Source organism: Lepus europaeus, chromosome 7 (genome assembly GCF_033115175.1).
Source record: "Lepus europaeus isolate LE1 chromosome 7, mLepTim1.pri, whole genome shotgun sequence".
In the NCBI taxonomy this organism is placed as follows: Eukaryota; Metazoa; Chordata; class Mammalia; order Lagomorpha; family Leporidae; genus Lepus; species Lepus europaeus.
Genome location: NC_084833.1, coordinates 112,206,067 through 112,232,765, shown reverse-complemented (window position 1 = coordinate 112,232,765; position 26,699 = coordinate 112,206,067). Strand labels below are relative to the sequence as shown.

General features: G+C 36.9%; 1 protein-coding gene across 1 annotated transcript; it reads right to left on the bottom strand.

Moving 5' to 3' along the window:
- Window positions 1–1,445: 1,445 nt before the first annotated feature.
- Window positions 1,446–2,246, bottom strand: LOC133764735 (olfactory receptor 8G50-like). Its single transcript, XM_062198422.1, has one exon. The coding sequence runs from the start codon at window positions 2,244–2,246 to the stop codon at window positions 1,446–1,448; it is 801 nt and encodes a 266-aa protein (XP_062054406.1).
- Window positions 2,247–26,699: the final 24,453 nt, after the last annotated feature.

The window sequence follows — 26,699 nt, the reverse complement described above, 5'->3', positions numbered from 1 at the left end:
ACTAGTACTCCAACAGTATTTTTTTTTTCACTTTGTGTTGCTATATGGGGGCAAACTGTTGAAATCGTTACCTAATATATACTAAACTGATCTTTTGTATATAAAGAGAATTGAAAATGAATCATGATGTGATTGGAAGGGGAGAGGGAGCGGGAAAGGGGAGGGTTGTGGGTGGGAGGGAAGTTTTGGGAGGGGGAAGCCATTGTAACCCATAAGCTGTACTTTGGAAATTTACATTCATAAAATAAAAGTTTAATTTTAAAAAAATCAACAAAATAAATGTCAACGAATATATGGCTATCTCCCAGATAAAAAGAAAACATTTGGTAAAATTCAACATCGCACCACAATCGAAAGCTCTGAACAAATTATGTGGACAAGAAATGCACTTCAGTATAATAAAGATTATATGTAATAGGCTGACACCTAACAACATACTGAATGGGGAAAAGCTGAAGGCTGTCTCTGCAATACCTAGGAAAAGATCTGGTCCACTTTTATGTAATGTAGTTCTGAAAGCCCTATTGTGAGTAACTAGGCAAGAGAAAGAAATCGATGGCATCTGAATTAGAAAATAGGAAGTCAAATTGTCACTACCTTTGACATGATCTTGTATAATGTAAATCCCAAAGATTCCACCAAAAATACCAGAACTAATAAACTCAGCAAAGTTGTAGGAAAATGTCTTATTCTTTGCTCTTTCTTTGTTTATCATATAACAGTAGTTATATGATAAAACAACATAAGCCACAAGGAAATTATGTGACTTAGCAATATTTGTGCATCATTTAAACCATTGATTCATAAACCATCAAGTTTTGACTTGTCTGATAAGCCAATCCCATATGAAATGCTTTTATACAAACTGTTGCCCTCTTCTACTATGATTTGAGTCCATAAAATGAAATCATTCAAATAAGATTCAGTTTATTTCATCCTTAAAGGGGAATAATAATAGTCCTTGCCCAGAGGGAATAAGATAAACATCAAATAAAGTAGCCCATTTAAAGTTCTGGGCACAGTGCTTGATATTGTATAAAATCTCAGTAACATACATATGTTGCTACTATCATTAAAAAATAAAACAAAAATTCCTTTAAGCCTCAAGTATGTTTCTAATTCTGTGTATTTCTTCATATATAGTTAGTGAAACATGGATTCAAATGTGGTAGGATGGACAAAAATTTAGAGATATGTTACATAGGAATCCATCACTGATATTCAAAAAATTTGATAAGTAAACCTAATAAATTACACATCCAGGAAAACCAAAGACCTGTTTCTAATAAGACAACATGACAGTGATTCTATTCATGGACATGGTTTCCTGACCAAAATTTTCTTCAATGCCAATTTGACATCTTTATTCCTCAAACTGTAGATAAAGGGGTTCAGCATGGGCACAATAATAGTATAAAATACAGAAGATACTTTTCCTTGTTCCATTAGCTGACAGATGGTGGTTGTAGGTACATAAATGCTGTAGAACCAAAGAAGACACCAACAGCTGAAATATGGGAGCTGCAAGTGCTGAAGGCTTTAGACCGGCCTTTGGCTGAATGAATGGCAAGGATACTGACAATGATGAAGGTGTAAGAGCTGAGGATGGCCACTGTTGGGACAAGGATATTAAATGCACTGAAGCACAGAACTACTACTTCATTGATGGAAGTACTGGAGCAGGAGAGCTCCAGTAGTGGAAAAAGATCACAGAAGTAATGATTGATTATATCAGCCTTACAGAAAACCACTTTTAGCATGCAGACTGTATGAACTGTGGCACCAACCAAGCCTATGGCATATACCCCAACTACTGACCAACTACAGAGCTTATAAGACATGGTAACATTGTAAAGCAATGGGTTACATATGGCAACATAGCGATCATAGGACATTGCAGCCAACATGTGACATTCTGATATGACAAAAACCAGGAAGACATAGAGCTGGATCATGCATTCGGGGTAGGAGATGATGTTCTTCTCTGTCACGAAGTTCACCAACATTTTGGGGGTAATGACAGTGGATTGGCAGAGATCAATAAAGGACAGACTGCTGAGGAAATAGTACATGGGGGTGTGCAGGTGAGAACTGAGCCCAATCAGTGTGATCATGCCCAGGTTCCCCACCACGATGACCACATAGATTCCCATGAATAGGAGGAAGAGGGGCAGCTGGAGCTCTGGTTTCTCTGTTAGTCCAGCCAAGATAAAGACCTTGAGTGCAGAATGATTTCCTCCTGCCATTTTCCTCATGGAATTCCCTTAAAAAAGAAGAAAAGTTGGGACATAAATGCATTGTACCATCAAATAATGAAGTGTGAAATAGAATTCAAGTATTTACCACCAGATGTACCCAGTTCTTTGCCTTTTCCTCAATTATGTTAGCAGTTAAAACCCTGGGAACCCAGAAATAAGTGATATGTAAATCAATATCAGATAGCCCTATCATTATTTTTGTTCTATCCTGTAATAATGGATAATAGTGGTGGTGTCCAGTCACTGAACACTCACAGAGCTCTTCTGATAAAATCTGTTGAGTGTTCTAAGAACTTCCATGCTTTATTTTAATCCTCCCAACTCCTCTGTAGAACACATGCTAGCATGCTTATTTTAATACCTTATGTTACAAAGCTAAAGATAGAGTGATTGGATATTTACCCATTGTTATGTGTATAATAAGTAACTGATCAAAGATATAGGAAAAGACTTGTCTGTTTCATCTTCCATCTCTTTGTTTTAGCTACTTATGTCTTCTTTCTGATCTTTATCTCTTTGTTGTATCAGAGTAATCACTCACAGTAATTAACATGAAAGAATAAATGCAGGTGAAGTACTGGCAATAGTGTATTCCCTACTGACCCAGGCTAGACTCTCTTTTAGTGAATTCTTTGACCACAAGTACTGATTCAAAAATACAGAAATAGATGCTTTTGAAACTAACCAGATAGTTAACGCTAAGCCTATCACTCAGCTCAAACAGCACAACAAGGAAAGATGAGCTTGCTAATTCATCTATTACAAGAACACTTATGAAATCATCATGTACTCCAATTCTCCTTGGGATGACCCTTGGGCATATGGTAAGGAGGACCAGGGTTGGAAAATTTCAGTCTTGGATGATCTTAAGCTTTAAGAACAGCGAACTTGCCATGGTATGTTTTGCACTTACCTTCAAACCAGAGTTGTTAACAGCACTGCCTCAGGAGCATGAGAGACCAAAGCAGACAAAATATGTGTATCTCTTTAGTTCTGGGATATTGTTTGGCCAGACGTTGATGAGCTCTGAGAATGGGACATCGTGATGATTGTTTTATGTTCAAAAGAAAGAGACTGACAACCATCATTCAAAATTTTTGCTGAGTCAGAAAGCAAAGATAACAACATTTAGATAAAAATGAACAGGAAATATGACTAGTTATTTGGTGGTTACCATGTGCTTGGAACAGATATTGTGCCTTCATAAATGTAAATAATGTTTCCTCCAACAACTCTATTAGATACAAGTGTATCATTTTTATTTTCAGAGATGAGGAAACTAAAATTCAAAGGCTTAAGTGATTTGTTCAGTGTATGTGTAGATTTTCAGTACAGATGAGCATAGTGATTTTCTAAGAATACAGATGCAAAATTTGACATAGACATGAAAAATAAAATAAAACATGAGATAATACAGATATATTCTGGAAATGTCATCTTTTCAAAGCCAAAGCATGTACAAAACACATGCCATATTAAAAAACCATAAGAGCTGGGAAAAAAGTATGAGTGATATTTCGCATTATTGAGTGATTCTAATTGGACAGAATCTAGATAAGATCTTACAGATGAATACCAAACTTATAATATTTATCCATGCACAGATTATTCACTGAATTACACATGAATAAAATGACATAACTGTTCACATCATAATGAAGAAAAGCCTTTATCTTTACTAAATTGACAATTTCATCTACCTTTCTGTTACGAGCACATCTGCCAATCAAATATATGCTTACACTCTGCATTTCATGGCTGAGAACAATATAAACAAAACAATATAAACAAATTAATCTTTTGCTTATCTGTCCCCAGATTATCTCACTGTAATATTAATGGTGGTTAAAACAATAAAATAATCTCAGTCTTTGCTACTGGTAGTTTTCCAATCTTCTTTATTTTGATTATTGCTTAAATAACAGTAGTGGCAAAAAAAAAAGTAAAAAAAAATATGATAGCAGTTATATTTTGAAAGGCCTTTTTCATGGAGTAGGAATTGGTTTTCTGCCATTCTCTTTTTGGCACAATCTGTTTGCAGCAGTGGCGTCCACTCCAGATTGAGCAGAGCCCCTTTACAAAGAGGACCTGTTTGTCCTCATATAAGGGCGCTGCAAAGCTGCGAGTTTTTTGAAGTGTCATATATAGAGAATTAAGTGATGGCACAGGGAAAAGTTGTTTACCTTCTTAGGTAACTCTTCAGAAGAAGATGTGTAAATTTCTAGGTTTAAGAACAACTCATTCAGGAGCTATATTATGTTATGGGGTTGGAAATCTTTTTTCTGACAAGGTCCATTGCATATTTATAACATAAATCATGGTCTACACAAAATTGCCAGCTGAAAACTCACCCTGCTTTAGATTAATAAATTTGAAGTTCCACCTGCAGTTGCCTTGGCAGTGCCAGACTAAGTAATTTTGTGGTTCTTATACAGTCCATTGGCTGGATTTTACCCACCCACATAAGGGAGCATAGTGTTTTAGAAATAATTTTGACTTTAGAATCTTTAACAGAATATGGATTTTAAAAATCACTACTTCATGGCCGGCGCTGCAGCTCAATAGGCTAATCCTCCGCCTTGCGGCGCCGGCACACCGGGTTCTAGTCCCGGTCGGGGCACCGATCCTGTCCCGGTTGCCCCTCTTCCAGGCCAGCTCTCTGCTGTGGCCAGGGAGTGCAGTGGAGGATGGCCCAAGTGCTTGGGCTCTGCACTCCATGGGAGACCAGGAGAAGCACCTGGCTCCTGCCATCGGATCAGCGCGGTGCGCCAGCAGCAGCGCGCCTACCGCAGCAGCCATTGGAGGGTGAACCAACGGCAAAAAGGAAGACCTTTCTCTCTCTCTGTCTCTCTCTCACTGTCCATTCTGTCTGTCAAAAAATAAAAAAATAAATAAATTTTAAAAAATCACTACTTCATTCTCTTATAGTTTTTTTTTTTTCTTATAGAGTTTTTATATCTCTGTATCTGTTTACTCATGAAGACGTTTGAGTTTCTGATTCCTCTATAAGCCCTTCTATCCATGTCCTATTTTAGGGAAAAAATAACATCCATGAGGAGGAAAATGACAACTCAAAAATTTCATTTTATTAAAATATTATAAATTTAAATTAATCTAAAGATGTATAGACTGGGTGTAAGAAAGTGGAGAATAATGCACTTTGAAGAATGCATGCTTTATTTTTAAATTAAATAGCAACAGCAGCCCCAAGAAAATTCATTGCAAACAACATATTTTATGGTGAAAGACTGAGTCTGTTCCCCCTAAGATAAGGAAGAAGGCACAATGCCCATTCCATGCACTTTTTTTTTTTTCAATATTATGCAGGATGTCTATCTAGGGCAATATGGCAAGAAAATAACATTGAAAGCGTGGAGGCTGGGAAGAAGCATAACTCCATCTACTTGTAAATGATGCAAGATTTGTATATATTGAAATTTGTAAGGAATAGGCTAAAACATAAAAATTTCAGAGTGAATTAAAATTAGCCTGTTTTCGGGATACAATATCAATACACAATGGTTAGTTATATTTTCCTATGCTTATAATAAACAATAGAAAAAATAATTTGTAAGAAAACAAAGAACAAAATACTTAGGATTAAATTTTAAAAATAAAAGGCATGCATGCTGGATACATAAATATTGCTGAAACAAATTAAAGAAGACCTAAAGAAACAGAAACATAGCCCATGTTCACAAATCAGAAAATGCAGCATTTTTTGATGATGACTAACTATACTTTCCAAGTTGATCTACAAAACCTATCAAAATATCACCCTGTTAATTGCAGATATTGGTATGTCAAAAATAATCTTCCTATAAAAGTACAAGGGACCCAGAATCATCAAATGAAAGTTGAAAGAGAAAAATAAAGCTAGAGGCTGGTGCTGTGGCATAGCAGATAAACCTCTCCTTGCAGTTCTGGCATTCCAGATGGGCACCAATTAGAGTCCTGGATGCTCCACTTTCAATCCAGCTCCCTGCTAATGTGCCTGAGAAAGCAGCAGAGGCTGGCTCAAGTACTTGGGGCCCTGCACCCTTGTGGGAGACCTAGAAGAAGCTCCTGGCTCCTGATGAAGCTCCAAGCTTAGCTGTTGAAGCCATCTGGGGAGTGGACCAGCAGATAGAAGATTCTCTTTCTCTCTCTCTCTCTCTCTCCCCCTCTCTCTCTAACTCTGCCTTTCAAATAAATAAATAAAAATATTTTTAAAAAATAAAGCTAAAGGACTCACTCTCCCCCCTATGATACTCACTCAACTGTGTCTTGTTCTGTTTTTTCTGCTATAATAGAACACTCGAAATTGGGTAATTCATGATGCATAGAATTATTATTCTCACAAAAGAGGCTGGAAAGGTAAAGATCAAGATAGTTCTCAAAATACATAAATATATTCAGCATTGTTAGTTATTTAGGAAACACAAATCACTATCACAGTGAAAGAAAACTTCACAAACATTATGATGATGATAGTCAAAAAGACAATAGAAGTGCTGGCAAAGATATGGAGAAATCCAACTCTCATACGTGGTTGCAGGATGGCAAAATGGTATAAACTGTTAGGGAAACCATTTGGTCCCCAAAATATGCAAGGTAGAGTTATTATGTGACTCTGCACTTTCACTGTTGGATACAAAGTCATGAGAATTAGGGAAAAAAAAGTGATCCCACAGAAATTTCTGCCTGAAAGGTCAGAGCCGCGTTACTTGTAAGAGAGTAGGAATCACCCAAATGGCTTTAAACTGATGAGTGGACAAAACAAGATACAGTATATATGTATGACTGAACATTACTTCATAATAAAAAAGCTAAATGCTGAGATATTTCACATCGTGAATGAGCCAGTGATGTACTATGTAAAACACACACACACACACACACAAAAGGCCATATACTGCCATATACTGCCTGATTTCATTTGTATGAAGTGTCCAAAATAGGCAAATTGGTTGACGCAGAAAGTAATGTCTTTCAAAAAAAATATAATGCTATACTAACTCAAAATTATAACTGTTTTACTATTATAGAATCTTAAAATATTATGGTACTTTTTCATAATATCTTTCTCATCATGCTTCCCATAAACAGGAAAAATATGGACCTTAATTTTTATATGTTATGGGAAAAGGCATATTCAAGTTAAAATGTTTCTTTTATATCAGGAGAAAAATCACCAAATGCAAAAACAAATAAGAAACAAACAAAAAACCTCCCAAGAAACCTGCCCTGCTTCTGTCATCTTAGCCTCTTTACTTGAGATTAATAATTCCTAAGCAAAATACCAAGAGCAAATAAGAGGACTTTTGTTTGATTTTAACAGTTTTAACAAGGTATGTTTGTCACACAAATAATTGCACATATTTATTGTATATAGTTTCAGGAATTTGAACATATGAAAACACCCATGATATCATCACCAGAATCAAGGTAATAGACAGCCCTGGCACTTCCTGGAGTCCACATGGGTCCTTTTGTTTTGTGTTGTGTGCATGTGTCTGTGTTGTAAGAATATTTAACATGAGATCCACCCTATTAACAATTTTGAAGTATATAGTGTGTTGATAATTATAGACACTATGTTGTACAAATCTCTAGAACTTATTCATCTGGCATAGCTGTTGACTATATACCTATTGAACATTAACTCCTCATTCCTTCCACCAACCATCCTTTGATTACCACTATAGTATTCTGTTTCTATCAGTTTTACTATTATATGTATCTCACATAAATAAAATCACTACATATTTGTCCTTCTTGGTCTGGCTTATTTCACTTTCCATAAATCCCTCCAGGATCATGCACATAGCAAATAACAGGTTCTACTTACAAAATTATGACATCAAAAGTGGGATTTTATCTTAAAGATAAATCTTGAGTTATTATTCTTTGGGATTTAATATTTGGTCTTGTCTTGAAAAGACAACATATCAACAACGTGGTTGATTCTATATAAGAAATTATCATGGCCAGTGCTGTGGCTCAATAGGCTAATCCTCTGCCTTGCGGCCCTGGCACACCGGGTTCTAGTCCCGTTTGGGGTGCAGGATTCTGTCCCGGTTGCCCCTCTTCCAGGCCAGCTCTCTGCTGTGGCCAGGGAGTGCAGTGGAGGATGGCCCAAGTTCTTGGGCCCTGCAACCCATGGGAGACCAGGAGAAGCACCTGGCTCCTGCCTTCAGATCAGTGCGCCGGCCGTGGCAGCCATTGGAGGGTGAACCAATGGCAAAGGAAGACCTTTCTCTCTCTCTCTCTCTCTCTCTCACTGTCCACTCTGCCTGTCAAAAATAAAATTTTTTTAAAAAATAAGAAATTATCAAGACATGCATAGACCACATTAAATCAGATAATATAAATCAATCTTAGTATGATGGTTGTAATTCAAGAATATACTTGGTTGAATATAGACTATAAATAACATAGTCCAGTGAACATGGGCTGATATGAAAAAAAAATTAACAGTGCTAACAAAAATTTATTATGAAGCTCTTGCTAGAGAGATGGGTGAGACAGAATCCCCACTTTTCAGAATGTTGTGCTCTAGAAGAGAATGGGGGGGTGCACTAAAGAGCTTGGTAGATGCTAGGATTGCATAGGTCAACACAAAACACAGTGAGTATGGTGCTAGCCCAGAATGGGGATAAACGAAAGTTTGTAAGATAAATCAGCCTGGAATAAGGATAAGGTTGATCTATACTACATTCAAAATTGAGAAGCATTGACCTAAAAGCTTTTGATGTTCAAAATATCTGGATCCAGAATAAAACACCTAAAATGTCAATAAATTCAAAGGAATCATTGAAACAGACTCTGCAAAATGAGAGAAGTAATGGTCACGCAAGATAAACTGCATTTGGAGAATTGGACTGAAATATGGGGCTATGTTTTATGGTAGTGATTCATAAATAAATTACAACTATTCAGGAAAATTGAAGATGTAAATCAAGGTAATTTACACCTAATATCTGCATGGTTAACAACACAGATTACAATTGGATTTATTCTGTTACTTCAGAATGCAGAGCTATGGATGATAAGATTTAAACATGCCTGAAAGCAGCAATGATTGAACTGTGAAAAAATAATTTTCTGTCATCAGACTATTTCAGTGAAAGATGACTATTAAAACTAGTAACCTATTTCAGGTAGTTTTAGCAAATACCTGTAATGTTGTAATGAAGCTAACCTTTACCATAGCCCTTCAAAATCCGAGAGCAAAAGATTCTAGAACAGATGAACTCAGATACTCACCCTTCCTGTACTTGGGAACCTTGGTTCTTGTTATTTGTGAACTTCAGATCAAGTACCCTCTAAAAGAAATGGTCCTCGATGATGTTGGTGGTGACAGTTGAAAATAGACACTCCTGCATTCTCTCTTAATTAGTGAGTCAGGAAACAGCTCTTGATTTCTGAGTTGCTTACATGGATATTATGAATCAAAATCTGTAATTCTTCCTTGTAGATCCCTCATAATACTTCTCAAAGCACTTGCCAATGTGACATTATTTTTATCTAGGGTTTTGATATATAAAGGGTGTTATCAAAAACATGTATGGAAGCTCCCTAAAGATTTCATTTCACCAGGGATGAGCTATTGGATTGTAAAAACAATTAAGAATTTGCTTTTTTCAATCCTTTGTATGACACTCAAATCAGTTCTCTGAATATAACATTCTCTTTAAGTGTTAAGATAGTAGCAATAACTAGATGAAGGGCTAGAAACTGAAACACTGCAGAAATGATTGTTAGAAGGTCTTCATGACAAAAATTTCCCATTTGAAAATAGTTTTTGGAATATTTAAAGCCATAATTTCAATTTTTACTATTCATGTGAAACTTGGAGAAATAATTAACTGCATGTAACTATTAAGAATATTCTTTACAGTATTCTTTAAAAGTTTTCAAGATTCCTTATGGCATAGTTTCTATGAAAAGGGGAGGTGCTTACCTAAGTCACATTGGAAATGAGTAGAGATTTAAGGATGAAAGCAAAATGAGCTGTGTAACAGCACTGCATTAAGTTTTCTCCATGGGAATGTAGGTTGACAATTCTGAAATCACTGTAATTGTATACCAGGATCACTGTAATTGTGTATCAGAAATGAGCACATGCATAACCATGTGGTGGGTAATGCCAACTTCATGACGTTTACAAATAAATAAGGGGGATTCCTAGAGAGAGTCACATCCTGTTGCGTGAGCAGGAATCATCAATAGGAATTGATGCTTGGCTCAACACACACACACACACACACCTGCAATCTAAATATAATATATTTGTTTGTATGCATGGATTAGTATGAACACATACATTTTCTAGTTTAGTCTGATGAGAGAACTATAAGCATTAACCCCCAAGTAGCAATGAACACACCCCGTGGGTGTGCTGGGCTTCTGATACTGTTCTTCACCAGGAGGAACCAGGTAAAGAACACACAAAACGTCCAGGGCACTGTGTAACGCCCGAGAGAGAGGAAGTAGTGAAGTAAAAGGGTCAGAGCAGATCAAGAGAGTTCCAAGATGGCGGAATAGTGACAGGATGATCCGAATCACATGGGCAAAATTAATAATTAAAAAGGGGAGAAGATACATGCGTGAGATAAAGCCTTGGGAAATTCTCTGCAGGAAACCTAATGAGAATAGCAGACAGTCCAGGTCCATGCTAACAGAACAAATAAGAAAAAAAAAAAAAAAAACACAGTGGCAGCTCAGACCAGGGAGGTGAGTGCCGGCCACCACGGGCCAGGTGAGAGAGGAATCTGTGGATCCACAAAGCTATGGATAGCAACGGGAGGGAGAGCTTGGTGAACTGATTTTGAAGTTCCACAAAGGAAAAAAATATTAAGGAACAAACAGGGAGGTTGAGCACCTCCCTCTCCCCATCCCCACCTGGACTTGCAGCCAGCCAGGAGAAACCATTTTATTCCTTTGTTTATATTTTTGGACACAAGCAGGGAACTTACACCTTTTTCTGCCCTGCATGTGCCCAGCAGTAGTAGGAGTCACCTCACCTCGCGCCCCCCCACCCACCCAAAAACAAGGGCCACAACAATTCAGAAGAATTTCTTCCCCCACCACTTAAGCTGTCCAGCAAGGGGAAGCCCTGCCTATTGGAAACTCATACCCACCCCTACCCCAACTGAGAAATGAGCTGGGCTCCATTAGGCTGGGCTCTGTGCACCCACTCCCAACACACAGTACTATAGCAGCTCATAGCAGAGGGAACCTTGCTCACAGGAAAGTCTCCACGGATTAGAAATGCAATTCAGTAAGCAGTGCAATCTAGTGCTGAACACACCAGATACAAACAACAGGGCATCCTGCAACTCTGAGGAGAAGGACAGTTCACACCAACGGAAGTGAGCAACTGCATCCAACCAGATAACCAGAGGAGATCTCCAAAGCCCCATGGGGGCCTTACCTGGGATATTTGCTCCACCCTGCAATACTGAACAGAGCTCCCAGGCCACATCAAGCACATATATCTTGGTACTCACTGAAAGTATAGATGTCTCACTAAAGCACAAAGGTACAAATCAAAGAGAAAAACAACCAGACAAAAATAAACGAATGCTGAAAAACAAAGGAAGAATGCTACATAAGAATAAGGAAGACACTATGAGCCTCCCCAAAGGAATACTACAACACTTCAACAGTAGAAGGTGAAGATGAAGATGATTGAGAATATGGCAGAAATGGAATTAAGAAAATTTACCATCAGATTACTTAGAAGCAATTAGAAGCAAATTCACAAACTAAATGAAAGTTTTCCCATGAAATTGAGAGAAGAAAAAAGAAGTCAGAATGAACTACTAGAAATGGAGAACTCAATAGATCAAATAAAAATTCACTGGAAAGCCTTAACAACAGAATAGGTGAGGCAGAAGAAAGAATATTAGAACTAGAAAACAAATTTCTGGAAATTTTATAGTCAGACCATAAAAAAAATTAGAAAACTAAAAAACACTGTTGGAGACCTAGAAGATACTATCAAATGACCCAACATATGGGTCCTAGGAGTTCCTGAAGGTGTGGAAAGATTAGAAAGCCTTTTTAATGAAATAATAACAGAAAACTTCTCCAATCTGGAGAAAGAGACATTAAAGTACAGGAAGCACACAAAACTCCCAATAGACATGACCAGAAAAGATTTGCACCATGACACATTGTAGTAAAACTCTCTATAGTAAAGTATAAAGAAAAGATCCTAAAATGTGCACAAGAGAAATGCCAGATCACAATCAGAGGAGCCACAGTTAGACTAACAGCTGACTTCTTATCAGAAACCCTACAGGCAAGGAGAGAATGGTGCGATATATTATAAGTCTTTTTTTTAAATTTATTTATTTGGCATGTAGAGTTAGATATTGAGAAAGAGAGAGACAGAGAGTCTTCCTTCCATTGGTTCACCCCCCATCAAATCTTAAGAGAAAAAAATCTCAACCCAGAGTACTGTACCCTGCAAAGCTCTCCTTTATGAATGAAGGTGAAATAACAATTTTCCAGAACAAACAGAAATTGAAAGAATTTGCAACTATCCACCCAGGGGTACAAAAGATGCTCAGGGATGTGCTACACACAGAAACACAGAAACAGGAACATCACTACAAAAGAAAGTGAAGGCAGAAAATTGCCCACTAAAAGTTCAAAGGAAAACCAAAGTAAAAAATTAGGATTATTAACTGAAACACGGCAGGGTGAAATTGTTTCTTAACAATGGTCTTCCTGAATGGAAATGGCCTCAACTTTCCAGTTAATAGATACAGACTGGCTGAATAGATTAAAAAAGAAAACCCATCTATTTGCTACCTGCAAGAAACAGATATCACCAACAAAGATGCATGCAGACTGAAAGTGAAAGGATGGAAAAAGATAATCCATGCTAACAGAAACCAAAAATATCAGACAAAATAGACATTAACACAAAAACTATTAAAAGGGACAAATAAGGGCACCATATAATGAATAAGGGATCAATTCAAAAGGAAGATATGACTATTATAAATTAATGTGCACCTAATTACAGGGCATCTGGCTGTTTAAAAGAGGTTAAAGTATTTAAAGGGGGACATAGACTCAAATACAATAGTAATGGGGGACTTCAATATCCCACTTTCAGCAACGGACAGATCAATAAACAGAAAATCAGCAAAGATACAGCAGAGTTCATCAACACTATAGACAAAATGGATCTGACAGATATCTACAGATATCTGTAATCAAATAATTTCTATTAAATAATTACAATGAGATTTGCATTGAAGGATACAAAAAATTTAAGTGGCCCATGCCTTCATGGAAATCAACTAGAAGACTACACCAAAACTTTTCAGAAAAGAGTCAACAATGAAGAGCCATATGCAAATGAGCAAGAATTTTCCCACTCATAATGTGCATCTGAACTTAGGGAACACAATGTTGAGCAGGCTAACATCAACTACAAATAGAAAAGGTACTTCTGGTTAAGTGGAGTAGAAAATTGGTAAGTGGAACATAGGACAGAGCAATGTGTTTTGGGGACATTAAGTCTGTTCTGAAAATTATTTTTCCTGAAAAATAACAATGAAACTGGTTGCACTGCATAAGTAGGGTTTTGATGTGGATGGCATTGCATTACACAATGAAAACCATGTGGAAAAAGTTTATATGAAATTTAAGTCATTTATTTCCATTTTCTGAGGATTAATTAGTAGAAAAATCTTTACATGTTTATTGTATAGAGTTTGGTCATCTTGAACATTTGTGTACATACATTATCCATCACCACAATCAAGATAATAAACATATCCTTTCCTTCCATCATTGGCCCTTTGTTATCATGTGTGTGTGTGTGTGCACATGTGAACGTGTAACCTTAGATCTACCATTTTGAATTTAATTGTTAAAGATTTATTTATCTAGTTGTCTGAAAGGTAGAATGAGACAGAGAGAGAGATAGAGAGACAACGAGAGTGAGAACAAGAACAAGAGCGAGAGAGAGAGAAAAAATCTTCCATCTGCTGGCTTACTCTACAAATGGCCACAAGAGCCAGGTCTTAGCCAGGCTGAAGCCAGGAGCCCAGAGCCCTATCCTGATCTCCCACATAAGTGACATGGTCCCATCTTCTGCTGCCTTCTGAAGCCCATTAGGAGGAAACTGGGTCAGAAGTGGAGCCAAGACTGGAACCAACACTCCAATATGGAATGCTAGTACTATAAGTGGTGGCTTAGCTCTCCATGCCACAACACTGCCTCACCCTTTTATGTTGTAAAGGGTGTGACACTGTTATTATCTATGGGCATTCTGTTGTACAACGGATCCTAGAACTTATATAACTCTTAGTTTATACTCATTGAGCAACAGCTCCTCATTTTCCACTTCCCCCTTCTCTGGGAACCACCATTCTATTTTCTGCCCCTTTAAGTTTGGCTTTTTCAGATGTCTCACGTATGTGGGATTCTGTAGTATTTTTCCTTTCGTGACTGCCTCATTTCACTTTGCTTAAGCCTCATAGTTCTACCCATGCTGTTTCAAATAGCAGTAGTACTATTTCCCAAGTTGAGTATTATTCTATTAGTATGCAAACAGATCAACAAACATTTCCTATAATGTCCAAATGATGGAAATGTGGGTTGTGTCCCTATCTTGACTATTGAGAATAATGCTGCAATGGACTGAATGAAGGAGTGAGGATTTCTCTTTGAGACTCTGGTCTCAATTCTTTTGGATATGTATCCAAGAGTAGCATTGTTGGATCACACAGTCAATTATTTTCATTACCTCAAAATGCCAAGGTCTTATTATGTATTAAACAATAAGCCAGTTGTGAGAGGCACAATAATGAATTAGAGATGGGCCCTAACATTAATGTGTTCACTCTCCAAGGCAGGGAACAGGCATTTTCTAGCTAAAAGCTCTCCTCATCTCCAGTTCTCTCTCCATTACATCCTCTTGGTGCATCAGTTTCCTTTCCCCTCCCTCCTAAACCCCTTTCTTTACTGCAGGAACTAAGTAGTGAATCTCCAAAAAATGTCTTTATATAATTAATTTGCATTTTATGTTTTCTATATAATAGCAGTTGCTGCTGGATATTAGGCACAACTTGATTTTGACACAGGCATATTTCTAGATGGCAGGGCCTGAATCTGCGTGGGGCTAAGCTTGAGTATATGTCCAGGCACAGCTGCAGTTTGGGGACTCAGGAACCTCGTTTTCCTCAGTGATATTTAACACAGTGTGGAGAACACAATACAGAAGCAGCCACTTAGGTGACTTCAGGTATGCCACCATCTTTGTTGCTTCATTTATTTTTTTAAAGAAAAGAGTAGAAATATTTTGCCACAAAGACTTCTTCAACTGTTTTTTTTTTTTTAAGTTGTAAGAAAATTGGGATGCAGAACAAAGGACTGAGTTACACCTGTAAATCATACAGCACATTGGTATCCATGACTGACTATAAATGCTTTTTGGGAAAGCCTGAAAAGGTTATAGTTAAAGATTCAGTTTTATTTCAATCTGGAAATCATGGGATGACTGATGGACTCTTGTTTTTTACTTCTAATGCTTTTTCTCACAGTTTTTAAATGAGAACTTCCCATCATCCCATCCTCCACTTCTGCGAGACATCCAGCCTCAACTCCGTTATTTCCTTGGATTCAAAACAGACACTATCTCGAGACTCACACTCGGCAGCAAGGCCTGTGTTCATGGAGTAAACAGCAAAGCATTGCCTTGGGCTCTCAGGAGACGAGGAACAGAGAGTTAATTACAAAGTTGTGTTGTCTCCCTTGAGTTCTTAGAGGATGCTAAATGAACTCCTCATTAAAGAAAAATAAATGTGAATCTTATTAATCATAGACATCATAGACATGAATTCCCTCAGGGCTTATGTTCAAATTGAGAAGAGAATATTTACACAAAGTCTAAGTTATTCTCAGTGTCTATCATTATACAGAGATTATGTCTTTATTTTGACTCTGTTTCTGCACATGAGAGCTAATTTAAGGCTAGTTCCATGTGTAGTCATTTATTGTTCACAAACACTAGCACAGAGGAAGCATGGGTATAATTTTCAAAGCCATGACTCCATGAGCATGCAAAATGGGTGTCTTTTATTTTAAGAGGAAATGAACATGTAATAGTAGAAGTTCTTGTCATTACATATCTGTGTGGGTACAAGTCCAGACAGGGCAGTCCTGAAACAGTAGTCAGTATGGGTTGAATAAAATGATAATGAGCCTTCATCTCCACCTGGGGTAGAGATTGTAGTATTAAAATGAATCAAAAAATTTTTTGATTTTTTTTTTTTTGCTCATCAATGCAAGCTTTTCTCTTGCAATAGTTTCTGGCTGATGATTGCACTCCTCCTTGGAATTTGACTGAAAACCTAAAAAACAACTTTGGAGAACATCAGGTGCTTTTAGGATCTTAGAGTAGAAAAAATGTCACAAGGAAGATTTTTGAACTACATGGGGTATTAGCCAGTGACGCATTTCACAGCGATAGCCTCACTGTCTCTTGCTCTTGGGCCTGCTTGCTTCCTGGTTTGGGGTAGGAAAGGTGACCCTTACATTCTCTGTCATCCTGCTTTAGCTTGGTGGTTGCCCAGATGGAGTAAGACAAGTCTGCATTTCATGGTAACATTAGGTCACAGGCAGATCTCTACCACCGTTTACAAATGAGAACATGTGTTCAGAAATAGGCCTGTATGTGAGAGGAAAGATATTCCCGATATGACATGAATACACAGATTCTCAGGTTCCAGGCTGGTACTACATTTACCAAAAGACCATGGCTGTGACTGGTGGCTCGGTTACTTACTTCCTCTCATTAGGTAGACTTGCCATTCACATAAACACATTCTCATACACTTTAACTTCAGCAAATCCCTGTAAAGATTTGGTATGGTCTGTGAGTCCTAATGATTCACAGTAATGATGAAACTCAGTGAACATGAGTGATTTTTGCTTCTATATTTAGGATTTGAATTAAACTTTATGGGAAGCTTTTTATTACAAATTCAATTTCCTTAAGAAATATAGATCTATTCAGGTTGAGTGAATATTGGAATTTGTAGCTTTCAAGAAATTGGTCTTTTTCATGCAGGTTATCATAAATCTGGGCCTGCCTTCTTTGGGTACAGTCTCAACGTCAGTATTGCTTTGGAAGTGTCTGCATATACACTACTTTGCAAATCAGGAATCTGGGCAGTACACCCCACAGGTCATTATCAAAATCTTTGATACATTGCTTATGGTCAAATCCATTTCTAAAAAATATACATCTATTTATTTATTCAAAGGGTAGCATTAGGAGAAAGACAGAGACAGAGACAGAGAGAGAAATTTCCCATCCTCTGGTTCACTCCCTAAATGGTCACAATGGCCGGAGCTGAGCAGGTCAGAAGCCAGGAGCCAGGAGCTTCGTCCATGTGGGTAGAGTACTTGAGTCATCTTCTGCTGCTTTTGCAGGCCATTAGCAGGGAGCTGGATTGGAAGTGGAGCAGCTGGGACTCAAACCAGAGCCCATATGGGATCCAGAGTTGCAGATGAGTTGCAGCTTAATTGTTCTGCTACAACACTTGCCCCATTCAGATCCTTGCATGAGCAGCAAGAAGATTAGCCCATGGATTAATACACAAAATTTCTCCTGATTTTTCAAGGAAAAAAATATCATTATTTGGGACATGCTCAATCAGACTTTTCCCAAATGGTGGAGTTAGAAATGTGCCAGGGGATTCCAATACAATCTCATCAAAGTGGCATGTACCAATGCCATCTCACTAGTCCATGTGATCAATTTTAGTTCACAATTGATCATAGTGATAGGTCTAAGAGTCAAAGGGATCACACAAACAAGACAAGTGTCTGCTAATACTAACTGATAGAATAAAAAAGGAAAGAATGATGCAACATGGGAAGTGGGATACACAGCAGACTCATAGAATGGCAGATGTCCTAAACAGCACTCTGGCCTCAGAATCAGCCCTTAAGGCACTCGGATCTGGCTGAAGAGCCCATGAGAGTATTTTAGGCATGGAAAGCCAAGACACTCTGGCAAAAAAAAAAAAAAAAAAAAAAAAGAACCTAAATGAAAGATCTCTTCAAGTGAGATCCCAGTGGAAAGAAATGGCCATCAAATAAGGAGGTACCCTTCACTGAAGGGAGGAGAGAACTTCCACTTTGACTATGACTTTGTCTAAATAAGATCGAATTCAGCAAACTCAAGAGGCTTCCATAGCCTTGGCAACTCATGACTAGAGCCTAGGGAGATTACTGACGCCATAAACAAGAGTGTCAATTTGTTAAGTCAACAACAGGAGTCACTGTGTACTTACTCCCCGTGTGGGATCTCTGTCCTTAATGTGTTGTCTAATGTGAAGTAATGCTATAACTAGTACTGAAACAGTATTTTACACTTTATGTTCTGTGTGGGTGCAAACTGATAAAATCTTTACTTAATATATACTAAATCGATCTTCTGTATATAAAGATAATTGAAAATGAATCTTGATGTGAATGGAATGGGAGAGGGAGCAGGAGATGGGAGGGTTGCGGGTGGGAGGGAAGTTATGGGGGGGAAAAGCCATTGTAATCCATAAACTGTACTTTGGAAATTATATTTACTAAATAAATTTTTTTAAAAAATTTCTTTATTCTATTAGAGAATTACACTGGTCTCTCCTCTTACTGACTTTCCATCCAGAAATGCGGGACTTTATCGTCCCACCCCTTTGTACATTTCTGTGATGGCATTGGCCTTTGGGGACAAGTGGAGGAAAGAGAGAAAAATGTCACAGAGATTCCTTCTCAAATTTATGAAAACTCAATTCTCCTTCCTCCCTCAGAGTATTTTGTACTTGCCATGTATCTAACTCTCCCTGAAGCCACACTTTCATTGCTCCCCCCTGAAGATGAGGGATAGGAGATAGCTAACACATACTCTCTGGGCTGTTTCCCACATTCTCTGACTCAGGGACACAGTAAGTTTCTTTTTTCCCAGATCTGAAAGTTCTTTCTGATATTTTTTGCTCTGTAGGGAATATGATTTGGACTGAATTGGGTAGGGAGGGACAGGAAATTCTCTGCGGTATTGGTTTTATTTTTGATATGGGAAGGTAGGTATTTTTAACAAGAGGAGTTGAGGTTTGACAACCCTAGCAAACTCAGAATTTGATGGACATAACTGACTGCCAAGTACCAGCCGCAGGTAACCCAGATGATGGCACAGGACAGCAGCCATTTCTGGCCTGCTCTGGCCTGTGTGACAGCCCAGTCTGCACCATTCAAACTCCTTCCCCTTTCTGTGCACTCCCAAGTCCTCAGACATTTTCTCTATAGCGGAAATACATGTTCTACAACATTGCATATTTAGAACCAGTGCCAGCTGGAGATATCCAATGTGGTTGGAGAGTGTCTCCCAACGATGACCTTTAGGTCATTATAATAAAATTACTGGGGAGGAGAGGGCTTTCCCACACGCATCCTGATGCCATGACACTTTTGATATTTCCAAAACAGGGCATGGCAATGGGGGTACCAAATCTCTCTCCCAAATCCTTCCCCGATTTTGAGTATTCAATTAAGCCTCATACAAGATACAACTCCTTATGCCTCTTAATAGTATAAAAGGATGGCCCAAATGCAGATATCTGTTTACTTTATGAGGGAAATCTAACTCAGACTCCAAAACCTGGTAAGATATTTTACATAAAAACTGAGAGACAAGTTCTTAACAACATATTAATAAGTAGAATCCCATAAAATACAAAAAGGAAATACAGCATGACAAAATGAGGCTTATTCCACAAATGAAAGTTTGAATTAACATTTGAAAATAAAGGAGTGTAATTCTAAATATTAGCAGAATTGGCCAGCACTGTGGCTCACTTGACTAATCCTCCACCTACAGCGCTGGCACCCCAGGTTCTAGTCCCAGTTGGGGAGCCAGATTCTGTCCCGGTTGCTCCTCTTTCAGTCCAGCTCTCTGTTGTGGCCCTGGAGGGCAGAGGAGGATGGCCCAAGTACTTGGGTCCCTGCACCTGCATAGGAGACCGAGAGGTGGTACCTGACTTCTCGCTTCAGATCAGCGAAGTGCCAGCCATAGTGGCCATTAGGGGAGTGAACCAACGGAAGGAAGACCTTTTGCTCTGTCTCTCTCTCACTGTCTAACTCTGCCTGGCAAAAAAAAAAAATATATATATATATATATATATATATATATATATTAGCAGAATAAGGAGAAAAAACAAATTATCATCTTCATATAGTCAAAGCAGTGGAGTATTTTAATTGTGAAATATTAAATGTGGTTCCCCTAAGATTAGGAACAATGTGAGCTTTGCTTTTGCTATTAGTATTCAAAATTTCAGGAGAGGTCCTAGCATGAAGAAAAATTGGTGACACTAAAGGGAATGGAGGCATAAAATTGGAAAGAAGTAGAGTAGATGAGATGATTTTCTGCACTGACAGTTCCAAAGAATCCATAAAATGAGACCTATTACATAGACCTAGAAGAATTTCAGGATAAAATGCCATTATAGAAAAATAAAATATAATCATGTATATTTATAAAACAACTAGAAGTGTAATAAAGTAATTCATCTGATAATTGCATCAAAATTTATCAAACAATATAATTTTAGAAAGATCAAGTATATCCAATATACTACTATTTTAAAATAACTAGAAGTGTAATAATGTAATCCCTCTTATAATTGCATCAAAATACATCAAATATTTAAATTTGAGAAAAAATGCAAGGGCTCCTCGAAATACTGTTGAGAATAATAACAATTTTATTCTAAAGAATCCAAAGAATCACACTAGTAAGTATTTGTTTTTATAAAATAAAAATTGACCAGCAGCTTTTGAAATTGATGTGATGTTGTAGAGGACCTTGAACAGACAAACGATGTTGAAATAGAAGAACATTGTTGAAAGATGGAGGCTCAACTCAAAAGGGAGTGAACAGTATCTTGTAGAGTGATGTGCACTCCCATGTTAGCCAGCAGCATCATTCACAACAACCAAAATATGGAAGCAACCCAAGTTTTTACTGAGTAAATTGATAAAAAATTGGCAGAATCTCCTTACATTAAAGTTGTATAATATTAAATTATTCTTATAATTTGTCTCTATTAAAATGCAATATTATTCAGACTTGAGAAATAAGGAGATTTTGCCATTTGCAACAACATGGATGAACTAAAGAATATTAGGCTAATGAAATAAACTAGACACAAAAACATAAACATTCCATGATCTCCCTCATATATGGACTCTAGGGGGAAAATACGCAGTAAAAGAGTAGCAAGATGGTTTTCAAGGCAATGGGGATAGAAAAAAAGAGGAGATATTCACCAAAGGGTACGCATTTTTGGTTATACAATGAAAATGACTGGAGTCCTTGTGTACAGGATGGTGACTGTAGTTAATGTATTATACAACTGAAAGTTTCCAACATATTAGATCTCAGGAGTTCTCTCAACACACACACACACACACAATAACTATGTAAAATTATGCACATGTTAATTACCTTAATTTTTGCAATCACTTCACAAATGTATACCTATATCAAAACAAATCATAGTGTACTCTCTAACTATATGCAATTTTATTTGTCAATCACCTTTCACCAAAACTAAAGAAAAGGAGAAATAAAACATATACAAAAATGAAATCACTGTATGATGTCACATCTGGAATCCATAAATGTTGAATACATAGAGTAGAAGGTGGAGGATGGGAGAATGTAGGTCAGTGAGTACACAGTTGTGGTCGTATAAGGTGAATAAGTCTAAAGATTTATTGTACAACATGATGACTGTTGCTAATAATATTAGATTATGTGGCTGGAATTGTAGTATAACAGGTTAAGTCACTGTCTGCAATGCCAGCATCCCATACCGGTGCTGGTTCTAGACCCTGCTGCTCCACTTCCAATCCCTCTCCCTGCTAATGTGCCTGGAAAAGCAGCAGAGGATGGCCCAAGTCCTTGGACCCCTGACCCAATGTAGGAAACCTGGATGAAGTTCCTGTCTCCTGGCTTTGGCCTGGCCCAGCCCTGGCCATTGCAACCATTTGGGGAATGAACCAGCAAATAGAAGATATTTCTCTCTCTATCTCTCTCCCTCTCTCTCTCTGTAACTCTGACATATAAATAAATCTGAAAAAATAATCTGGGATTATATGCCGGGAATTTGCCAAGAGTATAAATTTCACATCACTATATTACATACACGCACACTCACACACGCAAACATACACACACAAATAATAGATATAAATGTTAATTTCTTGACTATAATGATCATTACATATCAAAGCAAGCATCATGTTAAACATCTTTAACTATATACAATGACAATTTTAGGACCTATATAATACAATTTTAAAAGATTTATATAAAGTTACCATAGTCAAAGGAATACAAATGGGAAAGGAGGAAGTGAAATTATCCCTGATTGAAGATGACATTATTCTATGTATAGGAGTACCAAAAGACACAACTAAGAGACTATTGGAACCCATAAGAGAGTTTGGTAAAGTGGCAGAATATAAAATTTACACAAACAATGGCATGCCTGAGAAAGAACTTATAAGTTCAGTCACATTCACAATAGCTACAAAACAATTTAAATACCTTGGAATAAATGTAACAAAGGAGGTGAAAGATCTCTACCATGAAAATCACAAAAATTTAATAAAGAAATAAGACACACAAAAAAGAAAAAAATTTTCCATGTTTGTGGGTTGGAGTAATTAATATCAAAATGTCAGTACTACTGAAAGCAATTTATAGTAGTAAATTTCAATTTAAATTTGCAAGTAGCAATTCAATATCGATGCAAGCCCACTTAGAATACCAATGTCATTCTTCTTAGATCTAGAAAAATGTTACTAAAATTCATATGGAAACACAAGTGACCCCAAGTAACTAAAGCAATCTTAAACAACAAAGACACAGCTGGGGGCATCACAATACCAGATTTCAACACATACTACATGGAAGTTATAAGAAAACAACCTGGTACAGGTGGAAAAATAAGCATGTGGAAAAATGGAACAGAATAAAATCCCCAGAAATCAATCCATGCATCTACAACCAACTTATCTTTGACAGAAGAACTAAAATCAGTCCCTGGAGAAAGGACAGAACTGGATAAAGGACCTAAATCTATGACTTGATATAATCAAATTACTAGAAGAGGACACTGGGAAAACCCTGCAATATATTGGCATAAGCAACACTTCTTGGAAAAGATTCCAGAAGCTCAGGCAATCAAAGCAAAAATAAATGAATGGGATTATATCAAACTAAGAAACCTCTGCATTGCAGAGCTTTTTGCAGCAAAATTGGTGAAATTGGAAACCATTATACTTAGTTAAATAAGACAGTCCCCTAAAGACAAATGCTGTATGTTTCCCTTGAGCTGTGTTAACTAATAAATCACAAAAAAGTATATTAGTGAAGTTTACATTTTGAGAATCTATTATTGTTACAATACTTGTTTCTGCTGTTGTATAATAGCATTTTTTTCTTACTTTTTAAAATTATTTTGTTAGTGTAGGGTTAATCTTATGATTATAAAATAAACAAATATGTCATTGTAAAAAATTAAAAAGAAGAATAAGAAAGGAGGAGGGAGGGTGAGAGTGGGGTTTGAAAGGAAAGAGGAGTGGGAATTATCGCTATGCTCCCCAATCTGTATATATGAAATACATGAAATCTGTTCATCTTATGTAGACAAAAAATTGTTAAAACATTTTTAAAAATAAGGAAAGCAGCATTACATAGCAATAAAAAAGAAACACATAGGAATAGGTCGATCAAAGATATAAATTCACACTTGATTCTTTGATTGGAACCTCATAGCAACTACATAGAAAAAGAAATCTCTACAACAAATTATATTGAAAGAACTTAATGTTCATATATAGAGAAAATGAACCTTAACCTTTACTCCAGACCATGGCAAAAATTAATTCAATATGGCTCATAGGCCTAAACAGAAGTAAATGAAGCTATAAAACGTCCAGAAAAAATAAGACACTAGCTTCAGGACTCAGTAACCTAAATGTAATGCTTACTCTGAAATTGCATTATTTTGTAATCCCTTTTCCATGCAGCTGCATAATGTTGGCAGCCAATTATAGTGGGAACCATATCACATGTTATTAAACCAATATATTTCAGGCAATAATTTACCCATATCTTAATATTTTTTCTTCCCCCCTCCCTTTTAGAAATATTTCAGTATGATGGTTTCTCAACATTACTCTTACTGAGTCAAAGTGTATGAACATATTCCTTTTTCTGGATTTACATTATAAAATCACTTTTCTGAAGGATGTACCAATATGTTTTAAACCATGAATAAATCATATTGCTTCATTCTAATGTACTTTGGTGAATTATGCTTCCTTTGCTACTTTAATGTTCTTTTTTTGGAGGGTTAACTTTTTTCTGTTTAAAATAAAATTTCTTGAGAATAGCAAGAGGGTGGTGACTCCACCCTTCTGAGCTACCAGTTTACTGTAAAACAAATTAGGTATCCCACCCTTGAGATGGCTCTTTTGTTTTATCATGAGCAAACTAGACAGAATAAAGGATTGCAAATCAGGTCTTTTGTTGGGTTTGTCCCCATCTTATTGATTGACAGTTTCTTCCCCAAAATTGTACTTAAAAACCCCACCACCAGCTCCTTCAGCCTTTTCCTCTCTTGGCAGCCCCTCCACTCTGACTGGAGGTCTTTGATTCTAATAAATCTTGCTTTTAAAATCTCAAAAAAAATCGAAGTTAAGGTTCCTTAAGCCTTTTGAATCTGTTTTTTCATATCTTTCCCCATTTCAAAACATATTTTTCTCTTAAGTGCTGCGATAAAATCACATGTGCTTATATTTCATCACAATACTCACCTTCAGGGGGAGGTCACTGTTTTACATGACTCATAAACCCAACTCCTGTCACTACACAAAACATACCATAGATAATCCATAAATACTCATTGAGTGAATATACAAATCCATGAATGCCACCAGTAGTCTAGAATCTGTGGTTTTGTCAGTACGTTATCTTGATTCTTTAATTGTATTTTTCTAATTGAGTCGTTACTAGACAGAACAAATGATGCATTGTTTACTATATTTTTAAAAGTTAACAGCTATATTAAACATTTATATTTATTGACTTTCAATTTGCATGGGTTAACTACATGTTTAATATAACCTCATTGCTATATTGCTTTATTTTCCATTTTTTATATTACTGTCTAGAATATAATAAATTATATCTTCTTTAATATTTGAGATCCTGTAAATAAGTCATATTCCTTCAATTAATGCATTCCTTTGGCATATGTAAATATAATATATACATAAATCATAAACACAGCCTGGCTGCCAAGAAGCGTAGACAGTGCAGTATAATGCAGCATATAAAGTTATGGTAATTAGCATCTGCAACTAGAACACAGAAGAAACACTGTTTTCTTATGAGAATTAAGCCAGACATTTTGCAGGTGATTTTCTAAAATTTCTATTTATTTATTTTATGTATTTGAAAGGCAGAGAAACAAAGAAGGAGAGAGATCCTCCATCCAATGGTTCACTCCATAAATGCCTGCAATAGCTGCTATGGGACAGGCCAAGACCAGCAGCCTAGAACTCAACCCAGGTCTATCATGTAGGTTTCTGGGACCCAACTACTTGTGCCATCATCTGCTGCATCCAGTGAAGAGCATTAGCAGAAAGCAGTAATGGAAAGCGGAGCCAGGACTAAAACTCAAGCACTCTGATATAGCATCCAATGTCTTAAGCAGTGGCTTTATCATCAAGCCAAATGCCTGCCCTGAGGTGAATTTTGACAGATAAAAAGGACTGAATTGCATTCCAAAGAGTGAGAAGATTGTATGTAGAGTCACAAAAGTTTGACCCAGTTTGTTTGAGAGAAAGCACAGTACCTTGATGATTCTGGAGTGCATGAACTGATGGGGAAATAGATATGGACATGAGATTGGACATTTAGATGTAGAGTCAGAATTTAAAAATCATTGGATATTATATTAAAGAGTTTTCATTTTATTCTAAAGCTGTGGATATGTACAAAAGACTTTAAATCATGGGACTAACATCATCACATATACTTTCACATAAGCAGATAAAACTGATTTTTTTTTTTTGACAGGCAGAGTGGACAGTGAGAGAGAGAGACAGAGAGAAAGGTCTTCCTTTTTGCCGTTGGTTCACCCTCCAATGGCCGCTGCGGCCGGCGCATCGCAATCACATTTTTTACATGAAACTTTTTAGAAGATTATATTTAAATTTTATTTATTTATGAATAAAAAAGTACTTTACTACATTACCAACGGGCATGGGAATTTTACACTGCTTTTTTTTTTTTTTTTTCCGACAGGCAGAGTGGATAGTGAGAGAGAGAGAGACAGAGAGAAAGGTCTTCCT

Bases quoted from the DNA above. Each gene is read 5' to 3' on its own strand.
- LOC133764735 (XM_062198422.1), bottom strand. From the start codon at position 2,246: ATGGCAGGAGGAAATCATTCTGCACTCAAGGTCTTTATCTTGGCTGGA.